Raw genomic sequence first — 25526 nt, forward strand, 5'->3', positions numbered from 1 at the left:
AACACATACACAGCAGTAATGAAGTGAAAGAGTAAAAAAAAATTAAAAGAAATATAACAATTCCTGACCTTTACTTGTGGTAAATAGATAATAAAAAACATAAAGCACATATGTACATACATCAAAATGACGGAACTTTTTTTAAAAAAAAATAAATGCGAGATGGCCATGTAACCACGAAATGACATACGTCAAGTCCGACATAACCCGAGGGCTGTCTGTATGGAGAAAAAAACAAAATTAGACAATTTCAGATAGAAAGGCTGTGAGTAGTATTTTAACTTCGATTAACCCTTTGCACTCGACTGCTTTTTTCTCGATTCCTTTATTCTACTCGGGATTTAATTTTTTAAATACCCCAGATTTTACAAAGTGCAGCAGTAGAATAAAAACTGGAGTTTCTTTTCATACAAACTTAATTTGGATTTTTTTATATTTCAAATTATTGATACATTCAAAGAGTATAAAAAGAGCTGCTACCCATGCTAACCGTGTCAAGTCACACTCGACATCCGAGCGCAAAAGGTTAATGACGACGAAACAAGTTTTTTAAACCCAAACTCTGCTGGAACCAGGAGCTTCAAAGTAGTAATCTTCTATAATAATAAAAGGGTAATATGCTAATTAGACCAGACATCTTCTGGATGTCATTCCGGATGTCCTTCCTGATGAAGCTGGGGCCAGAGGGAAGCCAGCTGGGAATAGGGTGCCTGTGGGCGGCTCGAGAGAAGCCAGCCCGGGTCATGGGTGCTAGAGGGAAGCCGGTGCCAGCAGCTGGGGGAAGGAAGGCCTACTCTTGCACGAATTTTCGTGCATCAGGGCTCTACTGCAATATAAATGAGAGAACTTTAAAGTCAGCCGTAAGTCTACTCGCCACTTGCTTGAATAATCTTGGCCAAGTAAACAACGCTATGTCAATTTTCCTGTGACAAATACTGCCTGGAAGCAGTAGTGTACGGTTGTAGCCATTAAATGACATCAATTGTATGAAGTGCTCCTGCATTAAGACTGATCTTCATAATTCTTGGCACATTAATACAACTTCCAAGACATACACTGCTGACTAAAAGTGTCTGTCTCATTCTTCCTCTGACTACTCAGAAAGTTCTCTGGTTCCGGATTCTTAGACTTCATGTGCTAAGATATCTTTTCTATTAATAATTAATCAGGGCTGATATTATTCCTCATAAATTACTCCAGGAAGCAAATCCTGTCCTTGACTAATGATAAATACATTTAGAGAAACTTTCTGAACTTTAATCTTGTAAAGAATGAAAAGAACTTTTCCATTTTTACCTGAGTCTTTTCTAAGGCAAAGAGAAATAATTTTTAAGAAATAATGAATAAATACTGTGCAAATAATTTGGCACAGTAAATTTGTATTTTTCTTCTTAAAAATATGGTATATTCTGCCTGGCCCTGTCTGGCTCAGTGGTTGAGTGTCAACCCAAGAACCAAGTGGTCACAGTTCAATTCTCGGTCAGGACACACGCCCGTAGTTTTGGGCTTGATCCCTACTGTGGGGTGTGCAGGAGGCAGCTGATTAATGAGTCTCATCATTGATGTTTCTCTCTCCCTCCCTCTTTCTGAAATCAATTAAAATTTTTTAAAATGATATATTCTAAGATAACACAGATAAGGCACAATACCAACTAGTAAGCAGATCCCCAAACTGGACATTTAGAAACTCCAAGAGTCATGGGTAGGAGCAATGGCAAAATCAACAAGCAAAACAAATGTGACTAAATGCCAGAAAGCATAGGATTTTTCCACATATTTTAAGGTACTTGAGAGATTATTTTTTCTTCTTCAGATGAAACAATTTCCTAAGTGAAAGTGCAAGTTCATACTTAAACAGCTGGTGAGCCTCAAAATAGAATGACTATTTTATTGAGTTTCCCATCAGGCAGAATCAAGACTAATCTTCATATATATATTATACATAAAGATATTTACATTGTAACAATGTTTTTAATACAAAAAAATCTATAAACAAATGTTCTTCAAAAGGAACATCCACATAATGAAATCTTGGAGCCATTAAAATAATGAGTTAGAACTGGATGTGATAATACAGATAAATAACCATGTTAAAAAGAACCAACATACAAAACTGTACATCTGAAGTAAGGGGGGATGAGAGGCATATATATGTATACATCAGTATTAAATAACATTCCTGAAAGACTATACAAGACAAAATATTCCTCGGGGGTATGGGAATAAGATCACAGGAAGGAGACACTTCTTTACTTCATACCCTTTGTATATTGCATGATTTTAAAAAATCGTAAGCATGTATTATTTTAATATTAAAAAAACAAAGTATTTAAAAAGCTTGACTATACCCATGGTCTTCTATGAAACAGTTTACAATCCTTTGCTGCCTTTTACGTAATGACATTTAGTGAAAATGAGAAGGCTCTTTCGTGTCTGCTTCCTCTGTCCCTGCAGATTGAGGGAAAATGTTGGGAATTTAGTTTAAATATTGCTTAAACTACAACTTGGGTAACATCTACTCAAAATTCCAAAGAACCAATTAAAAAAATAAACAAAACCCAATGGGCACTTAAATTCCCAACTGAAGTATTTTACCAAAGATCACTTTTCCTTTACATGAAATCCTGAATAACATCCTTTTTGTCATTCAACTCCAAAGTTCTGTGAGTTGGACAAGCAGATTTCAAAAATGTATTTAAAGGTATGTTAAATTCTTACCCATTGGCATGACATAAGCAGATTGCACAGAGGTTACCAGGTTTGAAAGACAATGTATTGTTGGCAAAAGCCTTCACTGGAAAATATCATAAATTCAACTACTACAGGACTGGCCCCAAAATCAGAAGAGGAAGCATAAGAGTCCTTTTATGTCAAGTTGGATTTGCAATTGAATGGCCTTAAAATTCATTTGAATGTTTTGAGGCTAAGAAAGCTGGGAGTGGTAGGCTAGTGGCCAACTTAAGAGCACATCTTCCCTTAAAACTATTCAAATTCCAAGTTTTTAAAATACTGTTGAACAAAACACAAATGTAGACAGAATTCAGAGTATATGCCATGAATGTACAACCCCTGCAGCACAGTAACTGGACTTTTAAAAACCAAGGTTTCACAATACTTATTTTCAGATTAAATACCTCAGACCCAGTTTGCTTCTAGAAATGAATTAGTGTTAAAACCTTGCTGAACAATACAAGACTCTTCAAATACTGGATACAATCAGCAAATAACCAATAAATTTAATGAATGAGTTGTCGAATTATATGTCAGTGTGTGCTAGTGCTGGCTTGCAAAAGCTTAGGAGAGCTGCTAGTATGTTACTTCTTTCTAACTCCAAGTTTAATACCAGACTGGTAGGTGAAATCAGCCATAGTGACAATATTTATACCACAAGTATCAATCAGTCAACACTACAAAACAGGGCACTGTTCCATCAGAAGCAGTTGTTAAATATTCACCAGTAAAACATTCAATTACATCTTGGCCATATATTTGCTTGTCCAAATACATCACATAAAAATTTTATTGACATTATGACATTTTAAAAGATGCAAAGAAAATTTTAACTAATGAGGATGCATTCAATGCAATAGGCTAACAATACAGATGTGAGGAACATATTTTACAAATTTAAAAACTGGGGAACAAACAATCAAGTTGTTTCACAAATTGTGATACTTTAAAGATCTTTAATTTAAAACATGCTCCACTAATTACCCTATTAATTTACTTGTAAAGTTTAAATAAGGCCCTAAAGAATAAACTGTACTGATTTTATCAACTTATAAATGAACCCAAATTAAATTGTTTTATTAGATATATAGGATATGCAAACCCTCTCAGGATTGGGAAATATTTTTAAAAATCTTACATATTATAAGCATGATAGCACTTTTAAAAATATATTTTCTTGATTTCAGAGAGGGAGAGACAGAAACATCAATGAGAGAGAATCATTGATCGGCTGCCTCCTGCACGCCCCCTACTGGGGATTGAGCCTGCAACTGGGCATGTGCCCTGACTGGGATTCAAACAGGAGTGAACTCCTGCCCTAACTGGTTTGGCTCAGTGGATAGAGCATTGGCCTGCGGACTCAAGGGTCCCAGGTTCTGTTCCCATCAAGGGCATGTACCTTGGTTGTGGGCACATACCCAGTAGGGAGTATGCAGGAGGCAGCTGATCAATGTTTCTCTCTCTCATTGATGTTTCTAACTCTCTATCCCTCTCCCTTCCTTTCTGTAAAAAATCAATAAAATATATATATTTTAAAAAAGTAGTGAACTCCTGATGCTCAATCACTGAGCAACACTGGCTGGGCTTAACATTTGCAACTTCAACAGGAATTTTCATTTTTCCCACCAACTAAGTAAAAAAAAAAAAAAAATACATAGAAGTTCAGGGAGTGCTATGCTTTCAACTAAATGCTGTTGTTCCAAAAATATACACATTTAAAGTGTAGTGCAGTGGTTTTCAAAGTCTGGTCTGAGGACCCTTGAGGGTCCCCAAAACACAAGATCCAAACTATTTTGATAACAGTACCAAAATGTTGTATCTCTGCTTCACCCATGATCTTGCAAGTTCACAGAGGAGTTTTCCAGCATCCACATGCCACGTGATAGAAAAAGAATCACAATGAGACTCCGCTGTGTCTCTTGGTCCAGATATTTAAAAGATGAGCAAAACAGAATGTTCTCATTAACTGTTTTTGGATAACACTTATTTTTATAAAAATGGTATTTATGTTAACATGTAATGGATTTATTATTGTTATATTTAAATAAACATAGTTCTTAAATGACTTAGTATTAATTTCTAATACAGTAAATTCTGACCAACACATTATATAAACAAAAGTTCTTTGGGGATTATGGTCTTGAGACCCAGTTTCTCAAAATTGTTGGGAAAATGGTAGGAAAGCATCCATTTTACCAATTTCTAGGAACTGTATGTAGCAAAGACAATGTGCACTGGGGGAAGGGACAACTCACAGGTAAACCATTGATATGTTCCTTCAAATTTAGAGGAATTATTTGAACAAAGAAAGTAATTATCTCTATTTTGCACAAAAATGAAAATACAGCATGCCTTTAAACGTAACAAAGTTCGCCACCCTGAAAGAAAAGAAAATTTTCTTTCCTGAGTAAAGATAGAAGATCTGATTCAACCAGGAAGCCAGGAAACAAGGTCTTCAGCCTTGTCACCTTGAGAATTTTCTCCTCTTCAGTACTCTGTGTTCTCTCCATGAAAAAGGGGCTGGAGGGAGACCCCACAAATGTAGAGACAATTCTGGTGGTCTATCGGAAACCAGATGCAAACCTGAATAGGAAAGTCTAACTGAAGTTGGTTTAAATCCACTATAAATCTGGACCACTTCTTAAACTAAGTATTTAATTTTATAAGCATTCATTTCAAGTAAGTCATTGAGAGTTCAGATTTAATTACAAAATTCAGAATTTACTCAGAAGAAATAGTCTTTAAAATTATTTTCATAATAACTGTTTAATTTACGTATTTCTTAGATGGAAAGCTGGAAGGTTATTTGGGTAATGCCTATAATTATATATTATAACTTTGTACATGTGGATTGACTGGGACCCAATACAATCTAAAACAGAGACATTCAAAGACATTTCTTTAGTGTCCCCTCCATGAAAAAAAGGTGGAGGGAGACCCCACAAATGTAGACATTTCAAGTATACACCAACACACACCACAACCGTTGCAGCATTCATTTAATTCTAAAATAAGAGGCATACTGCTCAGAAAAGGGGCAGACATCTCCCAGTCTTCTTATCAAATGGGTCAGGTAAACCACACATTCAGCTAGATATGCAACAAACAGCAATGTTTTAACAAGTCTAAAACACTACACAGGTTGAGTATAGTAGGATAACTCATGTAGCCACCACTGAAAAAGGTATTCAACATGAATAAAATGTTTGAGGAAACAGATGTTCACCTCTTTTAATACCAAAGCTTTTTAAAAAATGTCTAATCATTATAAGATAAAACGTTATAAACACATGCTACCCATTTGTATATGTAATTTCAGCTTTTCTTGATGACAGAGAGTCAGCGAAATAGACAATTATTAGAAGATGATGTGATTTAGTGATCTAGGCTGGGCTGGCTGCCCCTACACTAAAGTCTTCAAGAGTATACTCTTCATAGTTTTTTTCTATCTCCTACCTTTTGAGCAACAACCTCTGAACTGCTAATTTGTTATGGGCTGGGAAACCAAATAATCAGTAAAGACTTCATGACTTAAGTAGGTTGCTCAAAGGCACTAAAAAAAAAAGCTGATTCCAAGTTTCCCAGCTGTGTTGTTTTGATGAGACTGCCAGATTATCTCTGGATGAATGAGGCATTGCTGCACATAAATATTTAAACAAGTTCATTTGAATATTAACAAAAAGATATAACTAAACATTAGTATCATTGCCCTTTTAAACAAAGTATTCTATAACTTCAAGGTAATACTGGGTTCCAGTTTCTTTACCCCCCCAGAGATGAACATAAACAAATGTCCTATTAATAATATCAGTTTGTCTAAACAGAAAACAAATCTGAGGTGCAATCATGTCACAGTTAATGCATGTCTGCTTCCAATACATTCAAAGACAGTATTTTTAAAATCAATATTTAAAATAGGCCTTTTGAAGTCTGAGAATTCAAGATACTTTAAAAAATTTGTAAATACACATACATGCAAATTCTTCATATTTACAAATTTCACAAAATTAAGAAGTTGCAAAGAAATTAGAAGGATTATGGTGAATCTGACAAGCTACATGTAAATGCTTTACCACTGACATATTCCTGAATATAGCAGTCATAGTAGTTTTAATACATTTTCTACATGGCCTTTTTATAAAATTTTCTCTTTTAGACATAAAAGTTAGTCACTAGAAGTCTTCTGAAATCCTAATTTAAGAATTCAAGATGTTCTCAATTCACTACTCACATTTAAGGCCACTTTGGTAAAGGCATTGCAGCAAGAACACAAAAACAATAGCATATTTTCTAATATTTATTTTTTTCACCTGCAAACTGTAGCAAAACATGATCAGCTTTATTATGCAGACAGGTATCCTTCTACATTTTTAAAGAATTTAGGCATGTATAAATAGAAGAGCTCTTTAGGAGGGAAAAATTCAAGACTGAATAAAACCTTCCAATTCTGAGTTTGTAACTTTCCAGTAGCAATGGTTAAAATTATTTCAGGTCATTCATTCCGAGGTACATGACAGCACCTTAAAAGTGGCTGATCTATTTCCCCAGTAACATTTTCCACATAACAATGTGTTAAAAGTTACAAATACTGATATGCACAAATAGCTAATTTCTAAGAAAAATATGTACAGTACTGCAGCATAATGAATGTGGTATCTGCAATAACTTAATATTAGCCAATTTTTAATATACATGATACCGCTACCTTTTTCTGCCAATTCACAGGTTAAAAGTTGTTACTGGAGCCCTCTGTTTTGCACATATTACCTGGTGTTTAATACACAATGCAGGCTTTTTAAAGACTTCTCTTGTGTTTAAAGCTAAGATCAGTGAAACAAGACAACAGTGCAAGAGGCGGAGAGATGTAATGTGACCATGTAAAAGTTCTTTCCAGTAAAATGTCTATATAAGGCTATAAGAAAGGATTGGTTGATGAGCTTCCTGTTGGAAATTGTCCTGTCGGTGCACCAGTCTAAAGGAAAACATAAAACAAAATAAAGAAACAGATAAAAGTGATGAGTGATGAAAATATTAAAGAGTATTTAGATTAGGTTTAATTATTGGCAATCACATTTATTACTATTATTAGCAACATATTATAATAAAATGATTAGGTATTAGGCACTGTGTTGTGCCTTTTATATAATTATTTCATGTAATTCTCAAAATGGACTTGACTCTAAAAAAATGCATTTATGATTCAAACTAAATCTGACTCCAAGACCCCTTTCCACAATGTTTACTACGTCTACAGCTGCTCATAAAGTGTTCCTTTTGCAAGAAAGCAAATTTCATGTTATAAAATAGCTTATTTACTGTCAATTCTTTGATTTCAACTGATTAATATATATATTTTTTTGATTAATGTTTTTTGAGTCACAAAGGAATCTTGCATAGTGGCTCCCTCAATGTGTACACTCCTGCAATGTCTTATCAGTACAGTAGCAAACAGCATCCAGGAGGAGACACATCCTGCTTTTCCTAATTTGAAAATAACATGCAACAACTTACAAAGTGCTTAAAATTGCACCTCACTTACCATAAAAGGATTACTAGATACTCCAGCAGCTGCAACTTGACCAAAAGGGGTTACCATTGGCTTTGTTTGTCCAAATGCTGCAAAACCTGCACCTTGTAAAAACAGAACCACCAATTATAACCCATTCCACCTTTGAGAGACAATCTGATGTTTATAAAACCAATGCGTTTCAGAGAAACTTCTACCAGAGCAACAATAAAATATCAATGTTAAATTGTTAGGTCTTATGCTTTTTCAAAACCAGAAATAAACTTCCTGTGGCATATCTTAAAGAGCTTTTATATTGTCCCCAGAAATAGTTAATTCCAATTTGTCTCAGGTACATAAACTACTGACATTCAAAGGATTTAATAAATAGATGAGCACTGGTGGTGACTATCTGAGAGGGGCTGTAAGACCACACAGCAGTTTCTATGTGAACATCCTAGTGTTCCTTAGGAAACATTTCATCATTATGGCTGTCACAGACCCTATTTCCAAATTTTTAGTTAAGCACGACTTTAGAAATGAATATCCATAATTTTAGGATAATCTTCAAATCTCTGGAATTCAAACTTTAGCCATAAACAAAATTGGGGGGAGGGGGAGCGGGGGAACCACACAAACTAGTCTCTACTGAATCTTCCTGAAAACAAGTAAATATTCCTAACCATAATATATACTGTTGCCTATTTATTACTCTATGTCACCACCACCCACCAAAAAAACCTTAAACAAAATGGCAGAGTTTTCTGATGCAAAACAAAAACACTCAGAGATCAACCAAAGGACTTGTATGCTTGCATATGAGCATAACCAATGGACACAGACGGGTCGGATTGGGGGTGGCTGGGGAGAGGTCAATGGGGGAAAAAGGAGACTTATGTAATACATTAAACAATAAAGAATTTAAAAACAAAAACACTCTAGGCCAGCCGGCGTGGCTCAGTTGTTGAGCATCGACCTATGAACCAGGAGGTCATGGTTCAATTCCTGGTCAGGGCACAAGCCTGGGGTGTGGGCTTGATCCCCAGTGTGGGGTGCAGGAGGCAGCCAATCAATGATCCTCTCTCATCATTAATGTTTCTATCTCTCTCTTCCTCTCCCATCCTCTCTGAAATAAAAAAAAAAATTAAAACAACAACAACAAAAAAACCCAACTCTAGCCCTAGCCAGTCTGGCTCAGTGGATAGAGCGTTGGCCTGCGGACTGAAGGGTCCCAGGTTCGATTCTAGCCAAGGGCACATGCCCAGATTGTGGGCTCCATCCCCAGTTAGGAGAGTGTAGGAGGCAGCTGATCAATGATTCCCTCTCATCACTGATGTTTTTATCCCTCTCTCTCCCTTCTTCTATGAAATCAATAAAAATATATTTAAAACAAAAACAAAAAACACTCTATGTCCTCAAAGTTTCTTTTTAAAATCAAGAGATGTATTAGAACACAGATAAATGAATAAGAAAGACACTGGGGACTCTTTAGAGTCTCTGATTTCTCCTGCATCGATAATCACAAAAACTTACTAATTTAGTCATTTTTCTGAGGCCCAAATACCCATTCAGTAGACCACACTACAGTGTTCTTCAGTTAAGTTCTTTTGTCCAAACACATACCATTATGACATACTAGAGGCCCAATGCACGAATTCATGCACCAGTGAGGTCCCTCGGCCTGGCCTGCGGGATTGGGCCGAAAAGAGTTCTCCGACATCCCCCAAGGGGTCCCGGATTGCGAGATAGCATAGGCCAGGCCAAGGGACCCCACCGGTGCACGGATGGGGCTGGGGAGGGATGCGGGAGGGCTCCAAGGCATGTCTGGCCCATCTCACTCAGTCCTGATTAGCCGGACCCCAGCAGCAAGCTACCCTACCAGTCAGAGCGTCTGCTCCCTGGTGGTCAGTGCACATCATAGCGACTAGGCGGCTGGTCGACTGCCCCCTGGCAGTCGGTGCACGTCATAGTGAGCGGCTGAGCGGTCTTAGCATATCATTAGCATATTACGCTTTGATTGATTTAACGGACGACCGAACAAACGGACACTTAGCACATTAGGCTTTTATTATATAGGACAAGAGACCTACAGGGGACTTACAATTAAATGTCAGATCTTACCATTGGGCTGTTGAGAAAAAGCTGTCTGTTGAGGGAAAGCTGCTTGGGCTGGGAAGGCAGGCTGCTGGAAGCTGCCACTGAAGCTGGTGGGAAGACTATAGGGCGCAGGCGTCCCGAAGCCCGCAGGCATGCTCATGGATGCGGTGCCAAAGGTTGCCGCTGACAGGAGAAGAAAAGGGCTGATCACTTACATTTAAAAGGGCACATTTTGTTTCTCATATTCAACATTACAGCAGAGATATCATTGACCTTGAAAAATATTAAGATGTACATTAAAGGCATTTTAAATTTCAAAACAACAAAGTCAGTTAAGTTTTAGCACTATACAGTATAACAACTTATAAAATTTTATTTTCCTAAAACCCAATAATCAGAATAAAACTAATGAAGAAAAATTTCTCAAAGTATATTAATAAAATTCAACTCTAAACAGCAATCTACTTTTTAAAGCCCATCATCCTGGCAATTCACATGTATACATACTAATTTTTTTTCATTTTGTTTTGCTATATATAGTAAAATAGCCAAATATTTAATTGTATCTATTGAACTGTGTACTATAACATAATATGTGAATTCCTGAAAAAAATTTTAGAACCTGTTTAAAGTAGCTCACCAAAAATAACAAAACTTATAGGAGTTAGATGCAAGCCACGCAAAACCTATGCAGCTTTGTAACCAGAGCCAAATGGGGGAGGGAAATCTTAATAAAAACACGAACACAATTAAAAGGACGTGTTACACTCCTAATAAATCACTTCCAAAAGAAATATATGGACTCCCACAATCCTTTTATGGATGGTAAATAAAGACTGCTCTGGATAAAGGGTTAAGGAAGGTTAGGACTGCTGAGTTATAAAAATTAGGGCACAATGCACAAGATGGAAAAGGACTTGAACTAAGCATTCTTGGAAGAGACAAAGCACACAGTATAAATGAACACGGTGTTCAAAACTGTGCTTCTCCACGGCTTGCCACGTCTAGCCATTATTAACTTTGTGGAACAGAGCAGTCACAGGTTGGAGAAATCTGTGTGAACTACCATTACATATGTGGTATGCTGCCATCATTACCCATTGAAGAATTACTCAGGAAATAATTTGCGTTATAGAAACACAGGTAGTAGCAGAACAGTGTATCACTACTGTTAGAGAAGATTATGTGTTCTAGGAAGGCCTCAGTGAAATAAGAGCCAATAATGTTGTTTTTAATACAGAATAGTAGTAATTATATAGTGAAATAGTTTTAGGTATGCTATCAAAAAACATAACTCACTTAATTTCCTGATTTAAAAATTTTACTCAAATGCTGATTTTAAGCACAGAAATACTAAAAATGTTACAAAAAATAAAAAAACTAAAAAAATGTTACAGATGTTGTCCAAAGTAATCCTCATAATCCTAATGTTTATAACAATGATCCTCAATGAAACTAATTAGAATGTAAAAAAAATTTTAAATTACTTCTTCATTATTAAGGAGAAAAAGAAGGGAAACAGCCACTGGGGAGCAAGTGAATAAAGAATAAGCACACTGCGAGGAAACAGGAGGGTTTCATAACAGACAATGCACTGACATAACTTCGACAAATCACTTTTTAAAAAGCACTAAGAAGCAGAACTTGGGCACAGTTAAACAAAACCAAACTCCATGGAATAATGTGGTAAAATGGTTTGGTATATCAAAAAGGTGTCACTCAAACTACTATAAATTCAAACTCAAGAAAAACAATTGAAAAAGCTATGACATTCTAATATGACCATGGAGGTAAGCAATAATACTTTTTAGCATTAAAACATAAATCACTACAGAAGATTTCCATGTAATTTTAAATATAATGCAATCCCAATGCCACACATTCATGCCCACTCCATTTTAAAACATGGAAGAACTTAATTCCACATGCAGGGATTCAGAACACTAGCAGAAGCTTCCACAAGCAGGCAGACAAACTGCCACAGAAATCTATACATTCGTGGTGGCCACCTACCAAAATGAGCGTGAGGAAACACTTGAGAATGCATTGCTCCAGAAAGGCCTTATGGAAAGCCATAAAGAGACCAATGTCATTAACTTAATGGTAACTATTGTTAAAATAAAAGTAAATGTATTTCATTAAAAGTTCTAAAATTAGAATGTACTCTTACAAAGTGGGTAGCATAACACATGATAAAACACATCCAGTTTATTTGAACTATATTCATGACACTGTAATATTTACACAGTTTGCAATAAAGGGGAGATTAGATAATACCAAATGAAGAAACCTTTATGAAATACATCATTTTAAATAAACACTTTTTTTTTTCATGTGAAGATATAATTATATCCATAAAGACTTGTAGGCCTCATGAGTCACACCCAAAAATGCTATTTACAGGATCATCTAAAAGGACCTAACTTCTGCAAAGTCAAACCTTGGAGAGAGCACCTGGATAATACTTGATTTTTATTTACAACTTTTTATATTAACTAGAAATACATAAAGGTAACTCAAATAAACTGAGTACTACAAGGGGAAAATTATTCGCTATAGTTCATTAGAAGGTGAGTGGCACTTTCAGTTTAAAATATAATAGCTGAAAAGACAGAATAAAAAAAACCACATCTTGTGTTTTCCCACTTGGCATGACTGAGATCAGAGAGGCTACATATAAATAAATCTAATTAATAAAAAACAAATTTAGGTTATGTAATAGAAGCTTTTTGTGTTTGTCTTAACCACCTGGGGTGGAATTATTTCTAAAATATATGTCCATTCATTTTAAATTAGCATACTTAACAATTAAAATTTGGGGAAGCAGCAATTGAGAAAATACTCAAAACATTATACCCCAAATTAAATCAGGTTCCCAAAATTTTTAAAATGTTAACATCCTATACTCTGGTTTCTCTTCAGATCATATAAATCTTTCACCTTTTACTAAAATGTTAACGTCTTAAAAGAGAGATGCGCTAGAAAACCTGATCTTAAGACCTCATGTAATAAAGCCCATTCAGCCCTTGGAATCTCATGTCGAGAGTCAGAAACAAGGCAAAAAACCTTCTTACACTTTTCTACTATGATTGAATGAGTTATATCTCTAATTCTGAAAGCAGACCACCACAGTAAGTCAGAATTACTGTGTACGAGTCCCATCTCTCCATAAATTGGCTGTGTGGTTCAAGGAAGTCTCATCTCCATACTTGGGCTTCCTCCCTGGAAATGAAAGCTGTGACCGAGTGTGGTAGGCCCTAGTTAACTTCTAAGGTCCTTCTCAAATGTGCATTAAGTTCCAGGATTTTATAAACTTTCAGCAAGTATTTGTCTTTAGGAACAAATTCTCCTATCCACTATCCATTCATTTCAGTAAGAAAGAATCCTTATTTTTCTAGTTTGCTCACATGGTTTCTTTGCAATAAATACCTTTTTCAAAACTTGCTGTTCCGTAATTTATATTTCTTACCTGTTGTTCCTCTGGCATTGGTCTGAAATGGATTTGTAGAAGATGCCACAGAAGGACCAGCAGCAGCCACAAATGGATTTGTGGAAGGCGTAGCTTTAAAAAAATTATAAAATACACTATAAAATCATAATACACTTATATTAAAATATATAAAAATATATTTGTTAATATATTTATGAAGATAGAAAACTAGAGCTTTCTAATAATAAACTGTTGCTCTGTCATCTGGTTCTCCATTTGGCCTCTATACAGTGTCCACATTATTCCTCCCCCCTTATCCATGACTCCCACTTTCCGTGGCTTCAGTTACCAACAGTTAATGGCAGCCCAAAAATATTAAGTGGAAAATTCCAGAAATAAACAATTGGTAAGTTCTAAATTATGCACTAATCTGAGTAAGGTGATGAAATCTCTCTCCACCCTGCTCGACTTTTACTTATTAATGGCCCAAAGTGCAAGAGTAGTGATGCTGGCAATTCGTATATGCCAAAGAGAAGTTGTAAAGTGCTTCCTTTAAGTGAAAAGGTGAAAGTTCTCAACTTAATAAGGAAACAAAAAAAAGTTGTATGGTGAATAGCCAAATTTTATGAATTCAACTTTATTTCATCATAGGTATGTATGTACAGGAAAAACATAGTAAATATGGGGGTTGGTACTATCTACTGTTTCAGACATCCGCTGGGTGTCTTAGAATGTACCTTCCACACATGAGGGCGGACGACTACCAGAAACACCTACCTCCAAATGGAGCGGGCACACTTGAAGAAGCAGGCTGTGTCTGTGCAGAAGCACCCACTGGCATTGTTCCAAAAACATTGCTGAAAACAAGTATTAAAAGAGTTCTAATTTTTAAAAAGAGCAAGGATATTCTATCTATAGGATGGCCATTAATATGTGAAAACTCGTCATTAGAAACATACAATGTATCACAGAAGTTCTCAAACTTTAGGTCTCAGAGCTCATTTATATTCTGAAAAATTACTGAGAACCCTAAAGAGCCTTTGCTTCAGTGTGCTCTATTTACCAATATGCATTTGGTACAAAAATTAAAACATATTTAAAATATTTTTTTCATTTAAAAATAATAAGCCATTACTACATGCTAACAAATAAATAGCACTTTATGACAAATATTAGAGGCCCGATGCATGAAATTCGTGCACGAGTAGGCCTTTGCAGTCGGACATCCCTCTCACAATCCAGGTCTGCTGGCTCCCAACTGATCACCTGCCTGCCTTCCTGATTGCCCCTAACCACTTCTGCCTGCCAGCCTGATCACCCCCTAACCACTCCACTGCCAGCCTGATTGATGCCTAACTGCTCCCCAGCCAGCCTGTTTGCCCCCAACTTCCCTCCTCTGCCGGGCTGGTCACCCCTAACTGCCCTCCCCTGCAGGGTTGATCGCCTCCAACTGCCCTCCCTTGCAGGCCTGGTGACTCCCAACTGCCCTCCCCTGCTGGCCTGGTCCCTCCCAACTGCCCTCCCCTGCTGGCCTGGTCCCTCCCAACTGCCCTCCCCTGCTGGCCATCTTGTGGTGGCCATCTTATGTCCACATGGGGGCAGCTATATTGTGTGTTGCAGTGAAGGACAATCTGCATATTACTCTTTTATTAGATAGGATAGAGGCCTGGTGCATGGGTGGGGGCTGACTGGTTTGCCCAGAAGGGGGGTTCCCTTGGGGCCTGGGGCGGTCTGAGCGAGGGGCCTGTGGTGGTTTGCAGGCCGGCCACACCCCCTGGTGACCCAAGCGGAGGCCCTGGTATCTGGAATTTATTTACCTTCTACAATTGAAACTTTGTAGCTTGGAGCAAAGCCAAGCCTGCTCCTTGCTCCTCGGCCAGCAGTGATTTCTGTTGGAGTTAATTCACCTTCTATAATTGAAACTTTGTAGCCTTGAGTGGAGGCTTAGGCCGGCAACAGGATGGCTTATTTTGTTACCGCGGAAACCCAAGCCTCCCTCCCGCTCTCAGTGGCTGTAGCCATCTTGGTTGGGTTTATTTGCATATTTGCTCCTGATTGGCTGGTGGGCGTGGCTTAGGCGTAGCGAAGGTGCGGTCAATTTGCATATTACGCTATTATTAGGTAGGATAGTTGAACAAGGAGTATTTTAATAGCTTTTTTTCAGATAATCCTATATAATAAAAGGCTAATATGCAAATCGACCAAACGATGGAACGACCAGTAGCTATGATGTGCACTGACCACTACGGGGCAGAGGCTCAAAGCAGGAGCTGTCCCTTGGTGGTCAGTGAGCTCCCACAGGGGGAGCATTGCTCAGCTAGAAGCCGGGCTCACGGCTGGCAAGCACAGTGGTGGTGGCAGAAGCCTCTCCTGCCTCCACTGCAGGCTGGCGGTAAGGAGCGAGGGGTCCCAGATTGTTAGAGGGATGTCTGACTACCAGCAGGCAGACATCCCCCAAGGGGTCCCAGACTGCTAGAGGGTGCAGGCCAGGCTGAAGAATCGCCGCCCCCCACCCCCCGCCTGAGTGTACGAGTTTCGTGCACCAGGCCTCTAGTTGTGGATATTTTCTTTGTTATCATACCAAAAACAGCAACAATTCTTAAAAGTTCGTTTCAATATGGAATTTGAAACCTTATCAGTGAACTGTGTTTTGCTGGATTAAAGTTAACATTCATTAGTCTATCTTGCACTTTAAATGAATTTTTTACTGATGTTCTATCATCTGGAAAATACTTGATGCCAATATTCCAAATGTCAACACATTTCCTTATGCAAAATTTCAGGAAAAAAATACATCACATTCATAAATATCACTACTCACTCATCAGAAAGGTAATGGGAAGCTGTCACGCTCATGGTAAATAAATTTTTCAAAATTCTAATATTTGACTGAATGTGTGATTATTATCAGTTATTTTCATTAAATGACAGGCTTAAATACTCTATTTTTTAGATAATACTGCCAAATATCCAAATCTGAATAATCTTGGTTTGCCTATCAGTCATCTTCCAAGGAAAAACAGTGTTTCAGAAAACAAGTGGCTGGTTCATCCCACAACAACCAAACAAGACAGTCATCATCTACACTAATAAAATAGAAACATGCAAATTAACTGTCACTCCGCCACTCCCACCAGCCAATCAGGAGTGAGTATACAAATTAACCCAACCAGGATGGTGGCCGGCAATGGAGCTGGAGCAAGCAGGAGGCTTGGGTTGCCCTGGCAAAGGAGGAAGCCAATCTTCCCATCCGCCCTGGCCAGCCCAGGCCTCCGCTCAAGGCTACGAAGTTTCAACTATAGAAGATAAATAAATCCCAACAAAAATGGCAGCGGCCACGGAGCTGGAGCAAGCAGGAGGCTTGGGTTGCCCCCGGCGATGGAGGAAGCCAAGCTTCCCACCTGCCCTGGCTGGCCCTGGCCTCTGCTCAAGGCTAGAAACTTTCAATTATAGAAAATAAATAAATCCTAGATACTTGCTTCCAGCCAGCCCTGGCCTCCGCTCAAGGAGGCACTGAAAAAAAAAAAAAAAAAGAAAAAGAAGAAAAGGAGGGGCTGGGACCTTGGGTCACTGGGGGTGATCAGGCCAGGATGGGACGGCAGGGGCCATTGGGGGTAAGCAGACCAGCAGGGGGGGCCAGTTGCGAGTAAGCAGGCCGTCAGTGGGGGTCAGTTGAAGGTGATCAGGACAGAGCGGGGGAGGGCAGTTTGGAGTGAGCAGGCCAGCAGGGGGGCAGTTGGGAGTGAGCAGGCCAGTGGGGAGGGAAGCTGGGGGCGAGCAGGCCAGCAGGGGGGGCAGTTGGGGGTGAGCAGGCTGGCATGGGGGGTAGTTGGGGGTGATCAGGCCGGTGGGGAGGGAGGGCATTTGGGGGCGAGCAGGCCGGTGGTAAGCAGGCAGGCAGGCAGGCAGGTGAGCGGCTGGAGCCAGCAGTCCCGGATTGTGAGAGGGATGTATGACTGCCGGTTTAGGCCCGATCCCTGTAAACCAGCAGTAGGACATCCTTCAAGGGGTCTCAGATTGGAGAGGGTGCAGGCTGGTCTGAGGAACACCCCCCGACCCATGCACGAATTTTGTGCACCGGACCACTAGTACCTCAATAAGCAGCAGACCTACCTGATGCATACTTTACTTCCACACACAGAAAATAGACATGTTTAAGGATCAAGATTTAATAAAATTAATTTCTTGACTGTTTCATCAAGAATGTTCATAAGCCCTGGCGGGTAGCTCTGCTGGTTGGAGCACCACCACCCCTACACCTTTTGCGAGTTTTGATTCCCAGTTGGGGCACATGTGGGAGGCAACTAATTGATGTTTCAATCACACATGATGTTTCTCTTCCTCTCCCCCCGTAAAATCAATTAAAAAAAAAAAAAAAAAAGCATGTCCTCGGGTGAAGATTAAAATAATAATTAGAAAAACAGCCCTAACTGGTTTGGCTCAGTGGATAGAGCACCAGCCTGTGGACTGAAGGATCCCAGGTTCAATTCCGGTCAATGTCATGTATCTTGGTTGTGGGCACATCCCCAGTAGGGGGTGTGCAGGAAGCAGCTGATCGATGTTTCTCTCTCATCGATGTTTCTCTCTATCCCTCTCTGTAAAAAATCAATAAAATTAAAAATAATAATAATTAAAAAAACAGAGTTGAATAAAACAATGTATATGTAAGTCACCTGTATTTCTGTATAACTTTAAAATCAAGAAGTCAAAACTGCTTCTTGATTAGAGCTTTTAAAGATCTAATGTTAAAATGTGTCAGACTTCCTGTTACAAAGAATTCCTTTGTACCAGATATATTTGAACACAGTAATAGATATGTCTATTGATAAATACCAATATGACATTGACGAGATATAGAGTTAGTGTTCTGTTCTGGTGCAAACATTTCTAAAAATGTATATTTACAACTAAGGCTACAAAATGTTACTTTCAATGTTTAGTCTTCATGACTAAAAACTGTACCTTAAAAGTATATAATTTCCTAAATGAATTCTCCACTGAGTATAATTAAATTTGTATATAGCTGTCCATTTTGAGACGTGTACATACTCTTATTTACATTTTGGTGTTCAAGAAAATGATAAAACTTTTGATTAAATGAAAAAAATAGAATTAACCTTTTGCACTCGGATGTCAAGTGTGACTCGACATGGTTAGCATTAGAATAAAGGAATCGAGAAAAAAGCAAGCGAGTGCAAAGGGTTAAGCAGTTAATCAAGGATTATATTTTAATTAGCAAATTAAACTCAGTTTCCTCAAATTTATAAAAATATTTAATAATTTTAAAATTATGCCCAGTCTTTATTTAACATTATTATTCAGAGCTGAAAAAAGATTAAAACACGAAGCAGGAACACAAAGACAAGGTACCTGCTGGCATTACTTGTGGAAGTGTACGCATTATTGGAGGTGGCTGCAGAGCTGAAAACGCTGTCTAGTTCTGCCAGAGCTGCATACTTGTCTGAAGACGCACTTGGCTGACTGGGAAGTGAAACCACAGAACTAACAGGAGCTTTACCTGTCGTTCCAAAGCCACTCCCCTGATCACCACCTGTGAACAAACAAATTATCCCCCAAATTTAAAGGTATACTTCCAACTTATCAACCAGATTTCCCATGCAACACATGTAAATTTACAACTGATTTGGAGCTAAGCAAATAAATAGGATTCTAGAGTCATATCTAATAATGTAGAAAATATTGGGCAAGATTAGTTGCAACACATACTGCTGTGGAAAAGACAGAATACTGCTTCTATAACAAAAAAACTTAACACTCTGTGCCAGTAACAGGTTTAGAGTGTGCATAAAGAAGAAATTCTCAAAAATCTCTACTTAACATCTCTGACACACGTGTATTTCATTCAAATAAACATATAAATTTATAAAATACAGGACCCTGATGTGAACAATCAATTAATATCATATTCCCAGGGTTGTCCATAAGAAAAATACAGAAAGTAATGAGAAGAAATATTTACTGCACTTACTATGTGTCAAGCACTGTTCTAAATGCCTTACGTGTAATAACACAACTCCATGAGTTCAATGCTATTTACTACCCTCATTATGGAGATGAGAAAGTAGGTCCTGCAGCCTGAAAGCATAACCTTGCTCTTCCCTACTCTACTATACACTTTGAGAGGCAAAATACTGGCCTTCAAGACCAAAACTCGGCATAAGAATATACTGTAAAAATCATTTTTAAAAAATTACCAAGATATTAATAGAAAGTCGTTCAAAACAAATATATTATAGAAACCACCAAATGTATTAGAGAAACCACCAAATAGCCTTACAGTCAATTCTATTTTTAAGATTCTTAACCGTGTATAGCCATAGATCAGGAAAGCAGGCTTTCTAAGACAAAATTAAATTTCTGTCAATTATTTTCTTTTAAAACCAGAGGTAAACCAATTAGTTTGTATAACTTCAGTTTTGTAGTTGGTATTTCAGATCCTAGAAGTCTTGAACATTTAGTGTAAATGAAATTTCTATACAACCACTAAGTAAAGCATAGCATCCTTACATTTTAATAAATACAACCAAATGTAAAGAACTGTTTAATACAGAAATTTGTATTTGTTTAAAGTCTGATTACCTTGTCCAGCACTGAAGATATTGTCTAAATTAGCAAGTGCCGCATATTTGTCTGCAGCCTGAAGACCAGCTTTATTTGTTGCAACTTTACTAACAGTTGTTGCTGTTTGATGACTCTGGGACGTACTGAAGGTTCCAAAATCAGCACTGGAGGATTTAGGGAAGTTATCAAAATGAGCAAAATTAGCATTTACTGATCCAGCACTTCCACCTGTAACAGAATAAACAGAACACTTGAAATATCTAGATTTTCCCCAATATCCTGTGGTAGATAATATGATCATTTCTTAAATTAAGTATTTTATAAGCAATCTGCATTCCTAAAGATAACAACTGGCAAATAGCATTCAACTTTAACCATCTACACATAACTTATAATTTGCAAATCTAGATTTCCAAAGGCCCTGGCAATATGAAGAGTTACAAATTTCAATGTGTAATTATCTACCCTGCAGTAAAGGATATAATTCACCTGGTTTGAGACTCATTACGATATATAACATTCAACTATATACTATCACCTTTTACTAGTCCTCCTGCTAATAAGATGCCAAGTATCTGACAATACAAGTTTTGTAGCTTCTAACGAAAACTTGGTTGAAACAAATCCCAGGAATAGAAATTTAAAATGTCTTAAGATGACTATTTTGATCCAGAGTTTCTTAATAGGTGATCTTTGAGATCCAGACTTATTTTACTTGAAGAGCTATTATTTAATTCCACATAATAATTTAATGCTCATACACCATGGTTTCCTCATAAAAATCATGACCTATATTATATATTTCAAAGAAAATTATAATATACAATATCAAACTAGTTTAAATATTATAGCAATTTTTTTACTGTAGAGCATAATTCACATACAGGTATATATCCTACTAAGATTTTAAAGTCTGTTCTGTAATCTAGAGACTTCTTTAAAGTATTACCAAAGACTAAAGCTAATATATTTCATTCTATGCTTTTGATACCAGTTCTTTATGCCTACACATTAGTTTCAGCAATCAAAATAATTTGTATATGTAGTTTTATATTAAAGAGATACAAAGCACACATAGATATTTTAAAAACAGAACGGATACACCCCTATTTAAAAAAACACACACACTTTCCATCTATCTGTCTTTTAAACATTCTAAAACAATATGTACAGATAAAATTTCTCAGGCATTAAAACTCTGGTTGTTTCCAATTAAAATTAAGTAATGTGCATATTTAAATGATTGTGATCTGCTATAAGTAACTGGTGAACAAAGTACATACTAAAGCTTTCAAAGTTCATATGAAGAATTTTATTTCAAATTAAAATGGGAATTTTTAAATTAACTCTTATTGTATATTACTGTGTTCTCGAGTTCAGGAATAGTGAAGGGAAAGTAAAAGTGAAATTTATGAAGATTATTAAAAGATGATTAACATTCTATAATTGAAAAATACATGAAATACAGCATAAAACATACAAATTAGTAAAAGATGCCTACTTGACAAAGAGAACTTACTGTGGGTAGCCTGGAGAGGAAAAGCAGAAGTAAATTCACCAAAACTGCAGCTAGATGAAAGCATTCTAAATGCTGGATAGCCAGAAATTATGTAAATGATGAAAGTTAAAGAGGGGGGAAAAAAGAAAATTGAAAGAAAAAGCTTTAAGACAATACACAGAGTTCAAGTAAAGAAAAGTAATCAGCCAAAGATCTAAACATGGGTTCAATGAGTTTCAGAAAACGATATAGTTTATGGAAGAGTATTCAATGTTTAAAGACCAATTCCTGCACAGAAAATGATTTCCCAGTTTGATTAAAGCAATCCTTAAATAACCTACTCTTGACCGATAACATTTATTTTTCAAGTTTGTTGCCTAAAAATTACTTCTACTTTTAGTTCTATGGAAGCAATAAATCAGCTTCCTTTACTTAGAGCCTAAATCACAATGTGTTTTTTGAACCTAAAAAACTTTAGTACTTTAATCCTTCCTTACATAAGAAGTTTAAGATTCATGCGCAGGAAAAGGAGAATTCTGTGAATTAGACAACATACCAAAGAGTTTAGAAAAACAAATGAACACAGAACAAAATAAAGATTTCAGGTTTCCCCAGAGCTTTGCTAGATAGAAGTATTGTAAATTCAGAGAATTATAGAATTTAAGTTTAGAGTAATTTTCAAAACTACATCTAGAGAGTTTTACTCTATTTTTTTAAAGCAAACATTTAGGCATAATGCTGGAGAAGCTCTACCTGTAGTTTGGGGCTGAAAAGGAGAGTGACTTGCTGTGGGGAAACCTCCAAAATTACTCGAACCACTAGACTGTCCAAATGCATCAAAGTTTGCAAAATCTGCATTTGCAGAATTCTGAGCTGTAAATGGTAAGGAACAATACATGTTAATGAATATGAAAACGATAAATAAAAAATATGACAAAAGAATTTGAGAATTTTATGAAAGGTTTTTACATCTTAGAGCTCACTTCAAAGATATTTAGAGATCAGATTTTAAATCCTACCAGTGTTTACTTAGCCTAATTTCAAACAATTTATAAAAGGTTATCCAGAAATTTCCAAAATCACTTTGTACAATGATAAATTTGTATGCAATATACACTGAGTGACCTCAGGAACAGTATCATAAATGTAACCCTATTAAAGAAAACTCTGAATTAAGAGGACTAAATACATGAGTTACAATAAAGCAGATAGAAATTTAGGATATAGGATACATTCTGGAAAATTCATATTTAAAATGGCAATGAGTGATTCACTGGCTGGATGAAATCTGAAACATTGATATAAAGATTAATATCCTCTTTTTGATTCTTTCTTTTTTAAGTTCACAACTTTGCATACCATGGCATATAAAAATAAACTTGAATGTATAACAAGACATGATTGTCAAACAAATAGAAATATTCACATTCTATTAGAAGCTTGCCACTTTCAAACACATTAAAATGTAAGAAACTAGGAAAAATAGGAAAAATTATAACATAAATGCACTCATGCTCAGTGAAAAAGACCCACTGGTATTTCCGACTGGCCATCACCTTAGAGCAAAATTCTAGGCTTCTCTAAATTATGCAATTATATCCTCTAAAAAAATCTCAAGCCAAGAGATTTTTTTTAGAGGACAAAACAGATGCTGGGTAAGATTTTTATAAAGGATCTGATGAGAATAAGAAGTGGTTGATATGAGGAAAAAGAAATGCTAAGTGACAAGAATGAAAAGAATGTCCAAAAAATAGACATCAACATAAATTCTTTGCAGGCATTTCTACTTCTAGAAAGTTTTTGTAAAGCAATAATCTTGCAAATGTGTACGGCTGTTTGTAATAGCTAAACATGTATTTTTATGATAAAATAATTAGAAACTCAAATAGCCAGCAAAGAGGAAACACTGAAATACATTATGGAATATCATATGATGGATATAATACAGCCATTTAAAAAATCATCCTATCTAATAAAGGAGTAATATGCTAATTGACTGACCCTCTGCTATACCACAAAACCACACCCACCAGCCAATCAAGAGCGAGTATGCAAATTAACCCAACCAAGATGGCTGTGGCCACAGAGCAAGCAGGAGGCTTGGGTTTCCCGGTGATGGAGGAAGCTAAGCTTCCTGCACACCCTGGCTGGCCCAGGCCTCCGCTCCATTGAAGGCTACAAAGTTTCTATTATAGAAGATAAATAAATCCCAGATACCAGGGCCTCCACTTGGGTTGCTGGGGGGTGTGGCCGGCCTGCAAACCACCACAGGCCCCTCGCCCAGGCCACCCCACTCCCCAAAGGTACCCCCACCCTGATCCAGGACACCCTTCAGGGCAAACCAGCTGGCCCCCACCTGTGCACCAGGCCTCTATCCTATCTAATAAAAGAGTAATATGCAAATTGACCATCACTCCAACATACAAGATGGCTGCTCCCATGTGGACACAAGATAGCCAGCAGGGGAGGGCAGTTGGGAGGGACCAGCCCTGCGAGGGCAGTTGGGGGTGATCAAGCCTGCAGGGGAGGACAGTTAGGAGTGACCAGGCCGGCAGAGATGGGAAGTTGGGGGCGACTGGGCCTGCAGGGAAGGGCAGTTGGGGGGGATCCAGGCCTGCAGGGGAGAGCAGTTGGGTGGGGGGACCAGGCCTGCAGGGGAGGGCAGTTAGGGGTGACCAGGCCTGCAGGGGAGGGCAGTTAGGGGCAAACAGGCTGGCAGGGGAGCAGTTAGGCATCCATCAGGCTGGCAGGGGAGTGGTTAGGGGGTGATCAGGCTGGCAGGCAGAAGCAGTTAGGGGCAATCAAGGTAGGCAGGCGAGCAGTTGGGAGCCAGCAGTCCTGGATTGTGAGAGGGATGTCCGACTGCCCGTATTACTCTTTTATCCCTAGTAGGATCGGGCCTAAATGGGCAGCTGGACATCCCTCGAGGGGTCCCAGATTGGAGTGCGTGCAGGCTGGGCTAAGGGACACACACCCACGTGCACAAATTTTGTGCACCGGGCCTCTAGTGTAAAATAATATTCAATCTTATACAAAAGTATTTATGACAAAGTAAATACGGTTAATAAATTCCAGATACATTTTCAGCTACTTTTTAAAATATGGTATTACATACATAAAAAATCTGTATTTTAATTAACTCGAAATAGGAAGATTTCAAATAGTTACCTATTTCCTTCTTTGTTTGCCTGAATTTACCAAGCTTTTGTAATGAATATGTATTATACTTATAAACAAAATAATAAAAGGTACTAAACAACAAAATTTTCCATTAACGGAGCTCAACAAATTATAGGAAGAAAATCAGGAAAACTTACAGCAGTTTATGTAATTACTTTTCTGTATGTATCTGAAAGAGTATGACAGTAGGAGAGGAAATGTACCTAAAATAGACCCCTTCTAACTAGGTACCTGTGCCACTTCCCTTCTTGGGTACTCGCATCTAACATTGCTGAAATGTGGGGTGCTATTCCACGTCACTGGTCACACTTTGTTCTTGAGAACCTTTTTAAAACACATTTGTCCTAGCTCTCAAACAGTATACAGAAATACATAAATTAAAAGGCTGCTTATTGCTTAACAATATAAAATTCTATATTTGCAGGATGTCCCAATATTTTTTCATTACTTTTACTTAAAATTCAATTTCTTTATAGGCTAAAATTTTACATTCCCCAAAGTAA

General features: G+C 37.4%; 1 protein-coding gene across 6 annotated transcripts in view; it reads right to left on the reverse strand.

The window, feature by feature from the left end:
• Positions 1-5487: 5487 nt before the first annotated feature.
• AGFG1 (ArfGAP with FG repeats 1) overlaps positions 5488-25526 on the reverse strand; it is a 75737-nt gene continuing 55698 nt past the window's right edge. For 2 of the 6 annotated variants that reach the window (XM_054722887.1, XM_054722892.1), the window contains exons 6-14: positions 22597-22716; positions 21865-21936; positions 20364-20573; positions 19134-19314; positions 14541-14620; positions 13803-13895; positions 10358-10516; positions 8270-8361; positions 5488-7702 (exon numbers count right to left, since the gene is read on the reverse strand). In XM_054722887.1, the coding sequence (XP_054578862.1) occupies positions 7643-7702; positions 8270-8361; positions 10358-10516; positions 13803-13895; positions 14541-14620; positions 19134-19314; positions 20364-20573; positions 21865-21936; positions 22597-22716 (1067 nt within the window). In that variant the 3' untranslated portion in view covers positions 5488-7642. The remainder of the gene's footprint in view (positions 7703-8269; positions 8362-10357; positions 10517-13802; positions 13896-14540; positions 14621-19133; positions 19315-20363; positions 20574-21864; positions 21937-22596; positions 22717-25526) is intronic. The other 4 variants (XM_054722888.1, XM_054722890.1, XM_054722889.1 and 1 more) reach the window with 4 other exon arrangements.

Source organism: Eptesicus fuscus, chromosome 11 (genome assembly GCF_027574615.1).
Source record: "Eptesicus fuscus isolate TK198812 chromosome 11, DD_ASM_mEF_20220401, whole genome shotgun sequence".
Classification (NCBI taxonomy): domain Eukaryota; kingdom Metazoa; phylum Chordata; class Mammalia; order Chiroptera; family Vespertilionidae; genus Eptesicus; species Eptesicus fuscus.